Source organism: the organism of the source record quoted next, unplaced genomic scaffold, assembly GCF_019419815.1.
Source record: "Pyrus x bretschneideri cultivar Hongxiangsu unplaced genomic scaffold, Pyrus_bretschneideri_v1 Contig32, whole genome shotgun sequence".
Lineage (NCBI taxonomy): Eukaryota > Viridiplantae > Streptophyta > Magnoliopsida > Rosales > Rosaceae > Pyrus > Pyrus x bretschneideri.
In genome coordinates, this window is record NW_025999635.1 from 2,583,968 (window position 1) to 2,597,429 (window position 13,462).

At 38.4% G+C, this 13,462-nt stretch overlaps 4 protein-coding genes, 1 non-coding gene and 1 pseudogene across 10 annotated transcripts; 4 read left to right on the forward strand and 2 right to left on the reverse strand.

Moving 5' to 3' along the window:
* Positions 1-866: 866 nt before the first annotated feature.
* On the forward strand, positions 867-3,365 carry LOC103936313 (L10-interacting MYB domain-containing protein). 2 transcript variants are annotated; one of them, XM_048590610.1, is made up of 4 exons: positions 867-1,048; positions 1,687-2,073; positions 2,160-2,756; positions 2,860-3,365. In XM_048590610.1, the coding sequence occupies exons 2-4, from the start codon at positions 1,756-1,758 to the stop codon at positions 3,295-3,297; spliced, it is 1,353 nt and encodes a 450-aa protein (XP_048446567.1). In that variant the 5' UTR covers positions 867-1,048; positions 1,687-1,755; the 3' UTR covers positions 3,298-3,365. The 2 variants fall into 2 exon arrangements, with proteins under 2 accessions (XP_048446567.1, XP_009344427.1); XM_009346152.3 differs by having other exon boundaries at positions 868-1,048; positions 1,735-2,073.
* A 29-nt stretch (positions 3,366-3,394) lies between these two features.
* LOC103936321 (uncharacterized protein At2g39920) lies at positions 3,395-5,684 on the reverse strand. 5 transcript variants are annotated; one of them, XM_048590612.1, is made up of 6 exons: positions 5,617-5,684; positions 5,286-5,368; positions 4,993-5,146; positions 4,271-4,703; positions 3,988-4,188; positions 3,395-3,888 (listed from the first exon to the last, which is right to left on the reverse strand). In XM_048590612.1, exons 3-6 carry the CDS (start codon positions 5,057-5,059, stop codon positions 3,609-3,611), a joined length of 981 nt encoding a protein of 326 aa, XP_048446569.1. In that variant the 5' UTR covers positions 5,060-5,146; positions 5,286-5,368; positions 5,617-5,684; the 3' UTR covers positions 3,395-3,608. The 5 variants fall into 5 exon arrangements, with proteins under 5 accessions (XP_048446569.1, XP_048446572.1, XP_048446570.1 ...); XM_048590615.1 differs by having other exon boundaries at positions 4,993-5,139; positions 5,617-5,635; XM_048590613.1 differs by lacking the exon at positions 5,617-5,684 and having other exon boundaries at positions 4,993-5,139; positions 5,286-5,579.
* Positions 5,685-7,256: 1,572 nt separating this feature from the next.
* LOC103936339 (sedoheptulose-1,7-bisphosphatase, chloroplastic) lies at positions 7,257-9,495 on the forward strand. The gene is made up of 8 exons (XM_009346184.3): positions 7,257-7,454; positions 7,554-7,673; positions 7,789-7,974; positions 8,118-8,199; positions 8,316-8,537; positions 8,669-8,769; positions 8,874-8,945; positions 9,051-9,495. Exons 1-8 carry the CDS (start codon positions 7,344-7,346, stop codon positions 9,327-9,329), a joined length of 1,173 nt encoding a protein of 390 aa, XP_009344459.1. The 5' UTR covers positions 7,257-7,343; the 3' UTR covers positions 9,330-9,495.
* A 140-nt stretch (positions 9,496-9,635) lies between these two features.
* LOC103936350 lies at positions 9,636-10,759 on the forward strand. Its single transcript, XM_009346191.3, has 2 exons — positions 9,636-10,018; positions 10,218-10,759. Exons 1-2 carry the CDS (start codon positions 9,929-9,931, stop codon positions 10,704-10,706), a joined length of 579 nt encoding a protein of 192 aa, XP_009344466.1. The 5' UTR covers positions 9,636-9,928; the 3' UTR covers positions 10,707-10,759.
* A 199-nt stretch (positions 10,760-10,958) lies between these two features.
* Positions 10,959-12,902, forward strand: LOC103937408 (annotated as a pseudogene).
* Positions 12,903-13,059: 157 nt separating this feature from the next.
* Positions 13,060-13,132, reverse strand: TRNAR-CCU. Its single transcript has one exon. It is a non-coding gene; the product is annotated as a tRNA-Arg (tRNA).
* Between the last annotated feature and the right edge of the window lie 330 nt (positions 13,133-13,462).

Consider the following 13,462-nt stretch of genomic DNA (forward strand, 5'->3'; position numbering starts at 1 on the left):
CTTTGAAAAATAATAAACACACACCATTTTCTACCTCTACACACTCTTATGTAATCATGAGTATTGTTTTCGCTTAATTTATTCAATTCGATGTAAAAAATAAAAAGTGCGAGAGACTAATAAAAACCAATAAGACGCAAAAGAATATAAAAATAATGACACGATAATACAATAACTGATTTTATTCATAAAAACTAGCATTTGCCTACACACTTTGTGTGTATGAACACATTTTTTTAGAAAATGAGAACGAGAGAGGGAGAGGGAGAGAGAGAGAGAGAACATGAGATGAGTGGAAGGTTTTTGTTTTTGGTTTTTTTTTTATTTTTTATAAATATTAGAGGTATTTTAACATCACTTGTATGTGAGACTTTAATAAAAAATAGTAAAATTTGAATATGTGAAATTACATTATTGCCCATCATTTTTTTTTTGTGCGATAGAAGACTAATTTGTTTTTTCATCATTTTTTTGGTTGACAAATAAAGTTTTATTAATTAGTAGAAATGAATAGAATTATCATTTTGTTTTTTTGTTTGGAAACTGGAGTTATCATTTTGTTAGTACAATATAATTGAAAACGAAAATGATGTTTTAAATTAATGATTACATTAGGTCCAATACATTATAAATATAAATTTCGAATTGTTAAACCTAATCCACACCCAACCCAAATCAAGAAAATAAAGCTAATTTCACCTTTAAAATATTAGAAAAGGTGAACAAATTGGACCTCTAAAAATCCAAAGAAGATGATAATATCATTTCGAGAGCTAAAAAAAAAAAAAAAAAAAAAAAAAAAAAAGAAAGGCTATCAGAAATGGGCATGGTGGACCTATTACAAAACCCAAAAAGAATAATAAAAATTCGGATTGTGCGCCGTCGTTTTCACGTTTCAGAAACACTCAGAGAGAGAGAGAGAGAGAGAAAGAGAGAGAGAGTCTTCTGCTTTTTCGTCGTCGTCGTCTTCTTCTTGTGGAAGGTAAAGGGTAAAGGGTATGGTGTAAAACTGCAAAAAAAAGGAATTCCGGCCCTCTTTAAATCCCAGGTATGAATTCCGGCCCTCTTTCTATTTCGTTGCAATTTTTTATTATTTTGTTTTAGCATGCAATCGCTAGCGCATTGTAGATTCACGGAGATTGTTTCAAATGCCAATTTTGTCACTTCAATTAAGCTTTTCTGTATGAACACTCTAATTGCATCATATGGGTTTTTATTTATTTGTTTTCTGCTTATTTTTTGCATTTAACTATATAAAGTTGGAGACTTGAATTATGAAACTAATCCTTATACTCAATCCTTATACTCATTAAGGTTATCAACAATAAATCAACTGCAAATTATGTAGTTTTTGGCAAAAAAAGGTTGCTCTTTATTTGGACTGCAAAATGATTTGAAGAAAATTGATGGGGTTTTTCATAATTACAATGCTGCTTTGATGTTGAAGTTTGCCCAAATTATCCAGCTCATCTGAAAGCGCTTTTAAAATAACTGCAAACGCTTTTGGAATCAATCCGTAATGAAAATGCAAGTGAATCTTGCTTCATGCAAGAAGCACATAACTTAGTGTCTTTGGAACCCCAAAAACACTTTCATCAAAATGCTTTCAGTCATTTTAAAAACACTTCCATACAAGTTCCTTTTTTTCATGTTAAATACATTGGGTTTTTAACTTTTTGTTTTGAGGTAACGAACTTCGCATTGTATCGTGTTCATGCCTATGAAAAATGTCAGAGAAATTGGAATTGATAAAGGATGTATAGCTCAACAAGATCAAAAGCTACCTGGACTCCGGGGCACCGGAAGGTATTCTTTGATCTTTGTCTAGAAGAGATGGACAAAGGGAATAAGCCGGGTACACACTTTACTAAGGAGGGTTGGAGGAATCTCATCCAAGGGTTCTACGAGCAGACGGGTTTAAGGTACACCAAGAAGCAAATGAAAAATCATTGGGATTTCACCAAGAAGCAATGGAAAGTTTGGGTTAAGCTCATCGCCGAGAGTAGTATGAAGTGGGATCCTACGACCAATCAATTTGGTGCTAGTGCAGAAGAATGGGCTAACTACATACAGGTAATGCTAATGTTATGCATTCGAAGAACGATGCTATAGAGGTTTTTCGTGATTTCAGATTTGTAATTGCGAGTGCTTTGTCTCAGGTGAACCCTGAAGCTGCACAGTTTCAGCATAAGGAAATCCCGTGCCCTGACCTATTGGAAATCCTTTTTGTTGGCACTACGGATTCTGGGGACATGGAACCTTGTGATTCTCAGAGGAGGCAAAGCAATAGCTCAGACAACTCCTATCTGCACTCAGAAGAACAAGATTTGGTGACTGTGGAGCTGGGAGAGGAGCATATTTCAAATGCTGTTCCATTAAGGAGTTATGTGGCTCAATCTGAACACCGTCTAACAACAGCAAGTGAGCAGAGCATATCTAGCTCATCCCATTCAAAGGCAAAGGCCATTTGGTCGCCTGCATCCCACGGTGTATTTATTGATCTATGTCTAGAAGAGACATTGAAAGGGAACAAACCTGGGACACATTTTACCAGGGACGCTTGGAGGACTATTGTTGAATCATTTAACCAAAAAACTGGCCTTATGTATGACAGGTTGCAGTTGAAGAATCATTGGGATGTCACCAAGGAACAATGGAGAAACTGGTGTAAGCTAATTGGCACAACTAGTATGGGTTGGAATCCGAACACCAGACGATTTGGAGCAAATGATGAAGATTGGGCCAGTTACTTAGAGGTATGGTATACAACTGCCAGTAACTATTTCTACAAAGTTGGAAACTAGGAAGATTATGAATGATTTCAGGTTCTTAAATCATGCTGGTTTTGTTTTGTTACAGACTGACCCCGAAGCTGCTTCATTCCGCTTTAAGGAACCTCAATGCGCCGACAAACTGGAAATCATATTTGATGGAACAATAGATACCGGAGAGACAGAGCCTCATGCTAAGCGTAGGAAGTACAACGATAACTTGAGTACATCCGTTTTGCATATAGAAGAAGATGGAGGCATAGCGAATCAAGAGGAGAACAATGTTGAGCAACTGGATGCCGTAACATTTGCTCTTGCACAAGGCAAACCCACTTATAGCATCGGGGAGTGCATCAACTGTCTTGATGCCATGGAGGAAGTAGAACAAGGAAGTGATCTCTATTTGTTTGCATTAGATGTATTCCTGAAAAAGGAATACAGGGAAATATTTCTTCAACTGAAAAGGCCTAGTGTAAGAATTGCTTGGTTGCAGCGGCTGCAATCCGTCGGCCCGCCTTTGTTCTAGGATGTTTCTTGTCTCTTGGATTTCACTTGTTCTTTGAAAAGTAGTTGATTTTTTTCTTTTCATCGTCACTCAATTAAGTGCACATATTTAGGCAAACTTAAGCAACACATGAAGAGCGATTATCAATAATTATACTGAAACTTTTTTACAAGAGAATACTCAGAGCAGAACTGAGGCTATTTACATGGCTGCGGAGAGTTCAGATCAGAAATCTCCTGAAAATCTGTATGGACTGCAAATATCTATGGTGCCAACATGGAAAAACATCTATTTTGGTGTACGTGTACAAGCGATATTCTACTTAAACTAGTCTAAACGGCAAAGGAATTTAAACTCGGGTATATACGGGAGAGCACATTTACTTTAGCAAATGTGGCGACGCCCACGTCTGTATGTATGTCCTCAATTTGATGTGAAAAATTGTAATAAATTGGGTTAGGAAGCTTGAAAATCCGCTCGCCTGAAAATGGACTTCTTAGAGCATCCATATGACTGCTTATGGAGGCTATGACGCGGAAGCCTTCTCTCTGCATCGCATCCCTTCGTTTCGAGAAGTAGTCATGGCTCTCCATACGCAATTCATCTTCCGATCTGCCGAAAACAGAACGATCAATCAGAACTCAGAAACCTCCAACTAATTTTACCCAAAAGACTACAGAAAGAAAGGGGCATTTGCATGGTAACAAATACCTCATAATCAATGAAGACCAAGCTCTATATCCTGCAGATATAAGATCCTCTGTGGAAGAATTTCGCTCTGCCTCCGGTTTTCTTGAGAGCAGAATCAAGGGCCAACCACCAGCATGAAGTTCCATATATAATCTCAGAATAAACATCTGCTTCAGATGCTTTGCCTCTTCCACAAAATCACTACCACCATACTGATCATATCTGTGCACAAGGAAATGGATAGCTCGAAAGACGGAACTATGTAAGAACAAATGCTTCAAGGACTAAAAGGAGATTAAATTACCGGTGCAGTCTACGATTTGAAGAAAGAATGTCATCTATGTCGATCAAGACCACGTCCGGACCATCGTGTGTTGGGGAAATGCCGCTGAAATAATCCTGAATCATCGACACGGTAGAATTCAAGTCTCTTGCGTATTGACCTTCTTTAATGTACTGAAGGGCAACAACCCTGCATATTGAAGGGAAGCGATCTGCTTCAACGGCGTTGAGTTCCATATGCAGAGAGAAGATCTGGCAGTGATTGTAATCGAAACTCAGTTTCTGAGTCTCAACGACTCCATGACTCTTACTTTCGCAAGACTGCAGCATTACAGTCAGTGCAATCAGCAAGGTGATCAATAAGACCCCAACAGTTACGAGTGCACCAATGAAGATTGCCGTAGCAAAAGACGACATGTAGAACCCCGTCTCCATGGCATAACTGCTTGCCCTCTCTGTGTCCATGAAATTGAACAAAATCAATAGTTGATTAATTAAAAGCTCAACATGCTTCTGATTATATGAACGAAGGCCTCGGGGCTTGTTTGGTGCCTAGGGTTGGATTGAATAACTCGTATGTCATACGTTTCTTCCTTCAACATACACCAAATCTATAGATCTTAAACACCAAACGAGGCCTAAAGGTATTAACATTTCACTGGCCTACCACCTAACAAAAGCACTTGTAAAAAAACGCTTATGAGCAGAAACGCTTCCTACTATCTGAAGAATGTTATCACATACCTGAACCTCCACCCGAAAGACTCTGGGCGGAGTACTCGCGCTCCATATGACGTCCATAGGCAGACATGGTTAAAATCCAAGACAAATCACCAGCTCAATTATTCTGCAGAACAACTCCAGGTCCCTTCCTGTTCACAGAAGGATCACCTGCAACCTACAAAAGTGACATTAAACATCATGACAACGCAACAGCCACCATAACCACTTCTCAGATTCTCAAATTATTCGAGGAAATCACCGCGAAAAACGATAAATTTACAAAAGAAACCTCATTCTCTGAATCTGATACTTACAGTTTTTCAGATGCACCCCTTAGAGCCAGCAGCTTGTTCATTGTTCAGTTGAATCTCATCATATTCCGGAATCCACCATTCAACTATATCCAGTTAGACCAAATCCAATAACAACATCAATTTCATGAAAAAATACATTAATAAATATATATAAAAAAGCATGAGTTGCGTCGGGAGTTGGGACAAGAAAGACCATCTGCCGATTTGCAGATCATTTGACCAATCCAATATTATTTTCATTATTTTCCACAATATTATTTTCATATTTAACTAAATAACTGAAGCTACAGGGGGGAGAGAGAGAGATATAGAATAATTGAGAGAGAGAAACATTGGATTGGAGAGATTGTGTGACAAGGCAGCTCTCTCTTTCTCTGTCGTGTTCCTGGAGATGGGGGAGAGAGACTTGAAGAAGTTTCCCTTCTTAAAATTAGCAATCATTATGATTTTACTTTACAGGTCCCATGAACCAGAGGCTACTTGTCATACAAAGAAACACTCCACTAGGTACACTTTTGTGCTGTAAGATCAATTATAATTTGCTATCGAATTCAAACTCATCGTATAAGTTGCAAGTGAAAATGATAATATTAGACCGAATTTAATTAGTGTAGTTTTTCTAATCATTGACACTTTTGCCACAAACACCACGGTCTAGTGTGTGTGTATATATATATATATATTTCATTTACTTGTTACTTTGTTAGTGGGAGATCTCATGTTCCATTCTCATATGTGGTGAGTTTGTTACCTAATTATAGTTGACTAGATCTTATCTTCTCATATTTGATATATACCACCATTCAAATGTTAGAATTCAAATTTGAGTTTTGAGTCCTCTCGGGCTCTGGAACGGTGGACTGCCACGCCAAAGCCACCAACTGGTTCCCTTCTTAGGAAAAATGAAAAAAATTATGTTTTGAGTATAAGATTTCTTATTTACAAATAAAGAAAAATATTACGAGAATGTAATGTTAAATGGCAAGTCTAAATCCTTGAATTGAATAATGAAAAAGTTATATTTTGTGTTTTACTATATATGACTTTTGTTGGCGAGGATGGTTTGAGAAATCATAATCTTCTGAGGTTGTGGGCCAGTTAAGTAGAATTTGCTACCAAACCGACTCTTAAATTAATTAATCTTAATTAATGGTTTTAGTTCCATAATTATCATTAAAAAGATGCATTTGTATTTGCTATTGCAATTTGGAAAACCAATTGGCTATGAAGCATTATTGTATTAATGCCAACTGTCAGACGTGTCCAGCCATCCCTACAGCATCATCCAGTATTATATTATACAGATCAGAATGAACTATATATAATATTCTCGTCTTGACATTTGTCGCGATTCGACAGGCTACCAAAAAATTGAGCCATGTAATATTTGATTCTCTTATCAGCCACAATAAGCACTTTTCCTGTGAGCACTTAAATTTTGAAGGTAGGAGATAGATAACTCAAGAAGAAAAGTTATCCATTTGAAAGTGATTTGTAGTTTACGTGGTTAAGAGTTTTCGTCCTTGCATTCAAGCGTGGTCAAATTTTCTCTCGTAATTTAGATGAACTTAGTATAGATTTATTCTATCTTTTGTGAAAACAAAAAAGTTATCCATATCAATTCTCTCAAAATGAAAGGTTTCACACGAATAAATTTTCTTAATATCTAATCGTCTTCTAATCTATTTTAAATGAGACATTGTTCTTCTCTACTTTCAAAAATACCTAATTTCGAGGACTATCCTTTTACATTCAATCCTCAATACCAATTGAGGCCTAAAGGTCCCTTGGTCAATACAAACGACCGGGAATAATACGTAAGCAGAACCGAAGGCGGTTGGGCACACACAAACTTACAAACAGTGGGTTACGATATCTCTTGGGAGGAGCAGGGCAGATAGCAAAGCCACAGAACACTTTGTCAGCACATCTACTCGTCGGCCTCCACGTGTCGAAACGCCGTTTCCCGCCTTATCTTGTATCCCCCAACAAGACAAAGTATACAACTGAAAATTGTTGATCAGAATATCAATCTCTGGAGTAGTATTTTCCAAAAGCATGGAGGCCACCATAGCTTGCTGCTCATCCGCCAGGGCGCTCCTGCCGGCTACCGGCGTTTCAACTCACCAGCATTCCACTTCAGTTGTGGCTCCATCTTTCAGCTCCAAGGTTATTAGTATTTCATTTCAATTTTATGCATGAGTCATCACATAAAACTTATTGCGAGTATCATCACATGGTGTAATTGGAGCTTCCTTGCGACTGCAGGGCCTAAAATCAAGCTCCCTCTTCGGAGAATCACTACGACAAGTTCCACGATCATCGCTCAAGTTTTCTAGAACAAAACAGCCCTCCCATGTGACCAAGTGTGAGATCGGCGATAGCCTGGTGAGTTACACAAAAGAACAACTTTTGTTCAACGTAACAATAGTTTGGAAAATGAAAGTTCGTCTAAGCAACATTGAAAATGTAAATTTTGTGAAAATATTTATTGCCACTGTAGGAGGAGTTTCTTGCAAAGGCAACCCCGGATAAGGGACTGATCAGGTTGCTGTTAAGCATGGGAGAAGCATTGAGGACTATATCCTTCAAGGTCAGAACAGCTTCTTGTGGAGGAACAGCCTGCATTAATTCTTTCGGGGATGAGCAGCTCGCCGTGGATATGCTTGCTGACAAGCTTTTGTTTGAGGTAACGGAAAGATAAGTTTCAGTTGTGCTTGAATGTCCGGATGAAATTTGAAAGTCATTCTTCCGCAAATGTATCAGAATACAGGACTTGTATATTTTCAGGATCAGCAATGAAATTAATGCCTGTTACATTTGATGCCTTAGGCCTTAAGTTACTCGCACGTCTGCAAATACGCTTGCTCTGAAGAGGTTCCAGAACTCCAAGACATGGGAGGCCCAGTTGAAGGTCAGCAAGTCCTATCTTGAATTGCTCTCCGATCTTAAAATTTGTTTATTTCTTGTCACGGAGGATGAGATGATCAAAAGGGTTAGCCTAATTATCGAATTTTGCAATACGAGCAGGTGGATTTAGTGTTGCTTTTGATCCGCTCGATGGCTCCAGCATTGTCGACACAAACTTCACAGTAGGGACAATCTTTGGTGTGTGGCCAGGGGATAAGTTAACTGGGGTAACAGGAAGAGACCAAGTTGCTGCAGCCATGGGGATTTACGGTCCTAGAACTACATATGTTCTTGCTATCAAGGGCTTCCCCGGAACCCACGAATTTCTTCTTCTTGATGAAGGTAACATTGAAACAATAATTTAATTATTTAAACCTCTCATGTTCCCAAAAAAGAAAAAATGTTCATCAAAAGTATGAGGTGCTCAATCCTGCTGGCTGTAAATCGATATCTCAAGTGAATGTCTTGCTCAGGAAAGTGGCAACATGTCAAAGAGACAACAGAGATTGGTGAAGGAAAAATGTTTTCGCCCGGGAATTTGAGAGCCACATTTGACAATCCAGACTATGACAAGGTTTAAAGAGAAATATGATTTCATTACTGCACTACTAATCAGTAAGTTCACTATACTAAGCAGATTCATTAATTTTTTGTCAAATTTTTTTTGTTTATCAACAGTTGATCAGTTACTACGTAAAAGAGAAGTACACGTTGAGATACACCGGAGGAATGGTGCCGGATGTCAATCAGGTCGTCTCGACTTCCTCTTAATCAAACACACATATAACTGCTAATTTGTGTTTGGTAATTAGCACTCTTAAAAGGATCACCAATTTATGGTTTCTTTGTGTGCAGATAATTGTGAAAGAGAAAGGGGTTTTCACAAACGTGATATCTCCAACGACGAAAGCCAAGCTGAGGCTGTTATTTGAGGTAGCTCCATTAGGGTTGTTGATTGAGAATGCTGGAGGTTATAGTAGTGATGGTCAGCAGTCTGTGCTAGACAAGGTCGTTGTTAACCTTGACGATAGAACTCAGGTTGCTTATGGATCAAAAAATGAGATAATCCGATTCGAAGAAACTTTATACGGATCATCCAGGCTCAAAGGTGTGCCTGTTGGAGCTGCTGCTTAAGCCATGCATTCCTTTCTCGTATAATGGTGCACAAATTTTCCAAAGGTGGTGGAAATGGATCCAAGTTTAATTTAGTATATCGTCATAGTTTGTATTAGGTATATGTGCAGTTGTGCACCTTATTCACCATACTATATATAGCAATTTGGTGCGTGTTTACAAAGCATTGAAAGGCTTTCAAATTATCTAAAGTAGCAATGTTTACATGTGATTAGCATGATGATTAAGTTGCTGGTCAAATTTGCGGGATTCGACGCATGTTTTAGTTTGAACACAAGATAGTTACGTAGTTCACGTCATGTCGAGATAGAGTCACATATTTGTAAATTAAAGCCTTTAATAACAGCAATCAGATTGATTTTAAGTTGGATGTTCACATTTTAATATGGTATTAGAGTGAGTGTTTATTTTTCTATTTAATGATATGGCATTTATACGGACAAGAAATTGAACCCTCGAAAAAACAATAAAAAATAAATTCTAATGACTGTAGTAATCCAAAATTTTGTAAATTCCTAAGTTATGCCGTGAAGTATCCCCTAATAAGATCCAACCCTTTTTGTCTTCCAAAGGTACATTCCAAGACCATATATTGTTTCATGACATATTCCTTCATGAACAGCTCTGCTTTCATTGGAAATACTGTTCCTACAACCAAGTTATCTGTCAGGAAAACACAGAAAAGCATGGTATGATTACTACATTCCCTTTTCTATTTTATCCATATATGAGAACGACGCGATTTTATCTCTCAAGTAATAATATAGCTACAATTTTCTCTTTTCACACTTAATTTCTTGAGGTACTAACTTATGAACATTTGATTTTGAATTTGCTAAAGTTATTGGTCAAATCATAGAACTCAAAGTTCCAGATTTTTTTCTTCAGGCATCTGAGGCCAGAACTGCCAAATGGCGCGGAACAGTAGGGGGCATTGTTGAAGCTCCTATAGACAAAGTATGGAGCATGGTTTCTCAAACCAAAAGACTAGCCGAATGGATGCCGATGGTTGAGCGCTGCACTGATCTAGCTGGAGAGGAAGGCGTTCCAGGATATGTTCGGTTAGTCTCGGGCTTCATGTTCCCTCAAGACGATGGAGACAGGTCATGGATCAAGGAGAAGTTGGTGTCCATGGACTCATCACAACATAGTTATGCGTACAAACTGGAAGCAAGCAACGTAGGGTTGGATGGGTCTGTAAATTCACTGAAGCTTGTAGATTATGGGGATGAGTCAACCCTAGTTGACTGGTCATTTGAGGTCAACCCCGTAGAAGGTGCATGTGAGGACAGCACTGTAGATTATCTAGGGTTTCTGTATAAGTCTTGCATTAATAGGATTGAAGCTGCTTTAGAAGCAGCATCCAAGAAAGTTTGAGTAGAATGTTATTGTACATGTTTTTGTTTAAGTAAAAAAAAAATAAAACTCAACTTTCTGTTCTTTTTCTATTCCTTTTCGTACACCTATGCTATGTTGAACTGAAATTGTTATGGTTTCAAGGTTTTAGAGAGGCAATCTAGTATCTAACTACTAATTGATCGAACACCGATATTGTTCTTGACTTAACCACCTGTACAGTCCAATTGTGTAATATGCAATTCACACACATCAGAGAGCTCCCAGACAAACATGGACTTCTTAGGGATTCAATTTTGAACAATGTTGTTGGTTGCCTTCTTGTATCCGGCATTCGTTGAGTCCTTGATTCGACACTATAAGTTCAGTGTCTTGTTTCAAATTAAGCTCGCATGTATTGATGTTTCAGTACTAGTGTAACATTAATGGCTGGATTATATATGCAGGTGGTCTTCAAGAGCACAACAAATCTTTGTTCGTCGAAGCCCATCGTCACCATGAATGGGAAGTTCCCCGGACCAGCTCCATATGCAAGGGAAGATTATACAGTAATTGCAAAGGTCACCAACCATGTGAATCAGTGTGACGATCAACTGGTGAGAACTATTCCATTCCCACAAATATACAAGAAATCTTTATATATGCGGGACTGTTCCTGTCACGTGACAATACTGAATGACATAACAGTTTAACTAAAAGATGATATACATCCAAATTTAAGGACCAATTTTACTTTTTTTAAATGTCTGTCATTTTTTAATTGAATTACATTGTCATCTTAAAAGTTGATGAAATCCTAATAAATTAATCATATAATTTTGGTAATGGAAGGCATGAGGTAAAGCAACTTGGAACAAGTTGGTCAGAAGGGCCAGCATATATCACACAATGCCCCACACAACCTGGCCAAAACTATATCTACAATTTCGCACTTACAGGCCGAAGAGGCACACTTCTTTGGCATGCACACGACTCTTGGCTAAGGACCGCTCTACACGATGCTATGATCATCTTGCCTAAGAGAGGCACTCCTTACCCCTTTCACACACTTGTGAGGAAAATTTATCATCTCAGGTAAGTTGAGGCGGTTTCGGTCGCAATATGTTGCACTGTTGTCCAATTTAATATGTCTAGTCACAACATTCACTAGCTCACAATATATTGAAATAATCAAGTTTAGGCCGAACTGCTAAATAAGGTCTACTGATTGCAGCTAAATGGAGAAAATCAGATGTTGAAGCTGTGGTCCATCAATCTATATAGTCTGGCCTGCCACCAAATGTCTCGGATGCACACACCATCAGTGGCCATGCCGGACCTTTTCCTGGTTGCTCTTCTCAGGGTACTGAAATGGGGGGCTACACTATACATGTTGAAAGTGGCAAGACCTACTTGCCACGCATCGTGAACGCCGCGCTAAATGATGACTTATTCTTCAAGGTATAGCCGGGCCCAACCTAACCGCTGGAGAAGTCGATGCCTCCTACACTAAGCCGTTCCAAACTGATACAATATTCATGAGTCCAGGCCAAATCACAAATGCAACTCTAACAGCAAACCAGGGCATTGGCAAGTCCTTCATAGCAGCCTCTCCTGCCAACGTCCAATTAACCATAGAATATTCGTTTTTTTCACCATTTCTGTTGGTGTAAATCCATGTGGTACATCTGTCAATGGGAGCAAACTAGTAGCTGCCATGAACAATGTTAGCTTTATGATGCCATCTATCTTCCCTCTTCAAGCATATTACTACACGTAAAGGGAGTCTACACACTTGATTTTCCGGCAAACCCTCCAAATCCTTTCGATTACACTGGCATATCTCCGGCGAACATTCAGACCAAAAACAGGACAATAATATACCCGCTGGAGTACAAATTCGACTGTTCAGATTGTGCTAGATACAAGGTACTGCTGTCATAGCACCAGAGAGCCATCCAACACATCTCGACGGACTTCCCCGATTCATTATTTCTCCTATTCCAAGTAGCATGCTAACAATATTAACAAATGAATTGTAATTTATTAGAACTTCATTGTTTTTGGTGAACGGTAGGCATTTGGTTTCTGCATTGTCACCTGGAAGTTCACACAACATGGGGGCTTAAGATGGCATTCATATTGGAAAATGGCGAAGAACCAAATGAGTTCCTGTCGCCACCTCCGACTAATCTTCCAACTTTCTGGATTTTCCGACCCGAGCGGCTTTCAAATTGAGGACTGAGGCTCTACGCATGAGAAGAGTGTAGGGTAGATAGAATATGAACTGGATTGAGAAGCAACAATAGGGAGGAAAATAGAATAAGAGAATTATTTTGTAAAATTACCTTAAAAAAAAAGTAATATTTTGTAAAAATGACCTAAAAAAGGTAAACGCGCCAGATAGGGGTCGAACCTATGACCTTCTGCTTAGGAAACAGACGCTCTATCCACTGAGCTACAGGCGCTTGTTGATATGCATTGCGGTTGAGCTATATTTAAATTTAATTGATCCAAGCGAGTTGCAAAAAGGCAAACAAACAAATAATAGAAAATTGAGAATGACAAACCATTTGTGTCCTCCAACACACCATTGTTTATTCTTGTTCATGTTTTCTGTTTGACTTATTCAGTTTGATGGTCAAAAATAAAAATAGTGTAAAAATTAGCTTCCCAAAGTTACGAGTATTCTTATGAAAAGTTGGAACCGTGGTAGCTAATTTGTTTGGTATACCAATAAAAAAAGTCAAACTGCATCGTATTGGTTTTATGTGGTTTGATTCCACTGTAATTTTGAG

What these genes read in the sequence shown, in the direction of transcription:
- LOC103936313 (XM_048590610.1), top strand. Translation starts at nt 1,756, where the DNA reads ATGTATAGCTCAACAAGATCAAAAGCTACCTGGACTCCGGGGCACCGG. An exon ending in AATGGGCTAACTACATACAG is followed by an intron (nt 2,074 to 2,159) that starts GTAATGCTAATG and finishes GCTTTGTCTCAG; the next exon opens with GTGAACCCTGAAGCTGCACA. An exon ending in ATTGGGCCAGTTACTTAGAG is followed by an intron (nt 2,757 to 2,859) that starts GTATGGTATACA and finishes GTTTTGTTACAG; the next exon opens with ACTGACCCCGAAGCTGCTTC.
- LOC103936321 (XM_048590612.1), bottom strand. Translation starts at nt 5,059, where the DNA reads ATGTCTGCCTATGGACGTCATATGGAGCGCGAGTACTCCGCCCAGAGT. An exon ending in TCTTTCGGGTGGAGGTTCAG is followed by an intron (nt 4,704 to 4,992) that starts GTATGTGATAAC and finishes TCATGGACACAG; the next exon opens with AGAGGGCAAGCAGTTATGCC. An exon ending in TGGTCTTCATTGATTATGAG is followed by an intron (nt 3,889 to 3,987) that starts GTATTTGTTACC and finishes TGTTTTCGGCAG; the next exon opens with ATCGGAAGATGAATTGCGTA.
- LOC103936350 (XM_009346191.3), top strand. Translation starts at nt 9,929, where the DNA reads ATGACATATTCCTTCATGAACAGCTCTGCTTTCATTGGAAATACTGTT. An exon ending in GGAAAACACAGAAAAGCATG is followed by an intron (nt 10,019 to 10,217) that starts GTATGATTACTA and finishes TTTTTTCTTCAG; the next exon opens with GCATCTGAGGCCAGAACTGC.
- LOC103936339 (XM_009346184.3), top strand. Translation starts at nt 7,344, where the DNA reads ATGGAGGCCACCATAGCTTGCTGCTCATCCGCCAGGGCGCTCCTGCCG. An exon ending in CTCCATCTTTCAGCTCCAAG is followed by an intron (nt 7,455 to 7,553) that starts GTTATTAGTATT and finishes TTGCGACTGCAG; the next exon opens with GGCCTAAAATCAAGCTCCCT. An exon ending in ACAATCCAGACTATGACAAG is followed by an intron (nt 8,770 to 8,873) that starts GTTTAAAGAGAA and finishes GTTTATCAACAG; the next exon opens with TTGATCAGTTACTACGTAAA.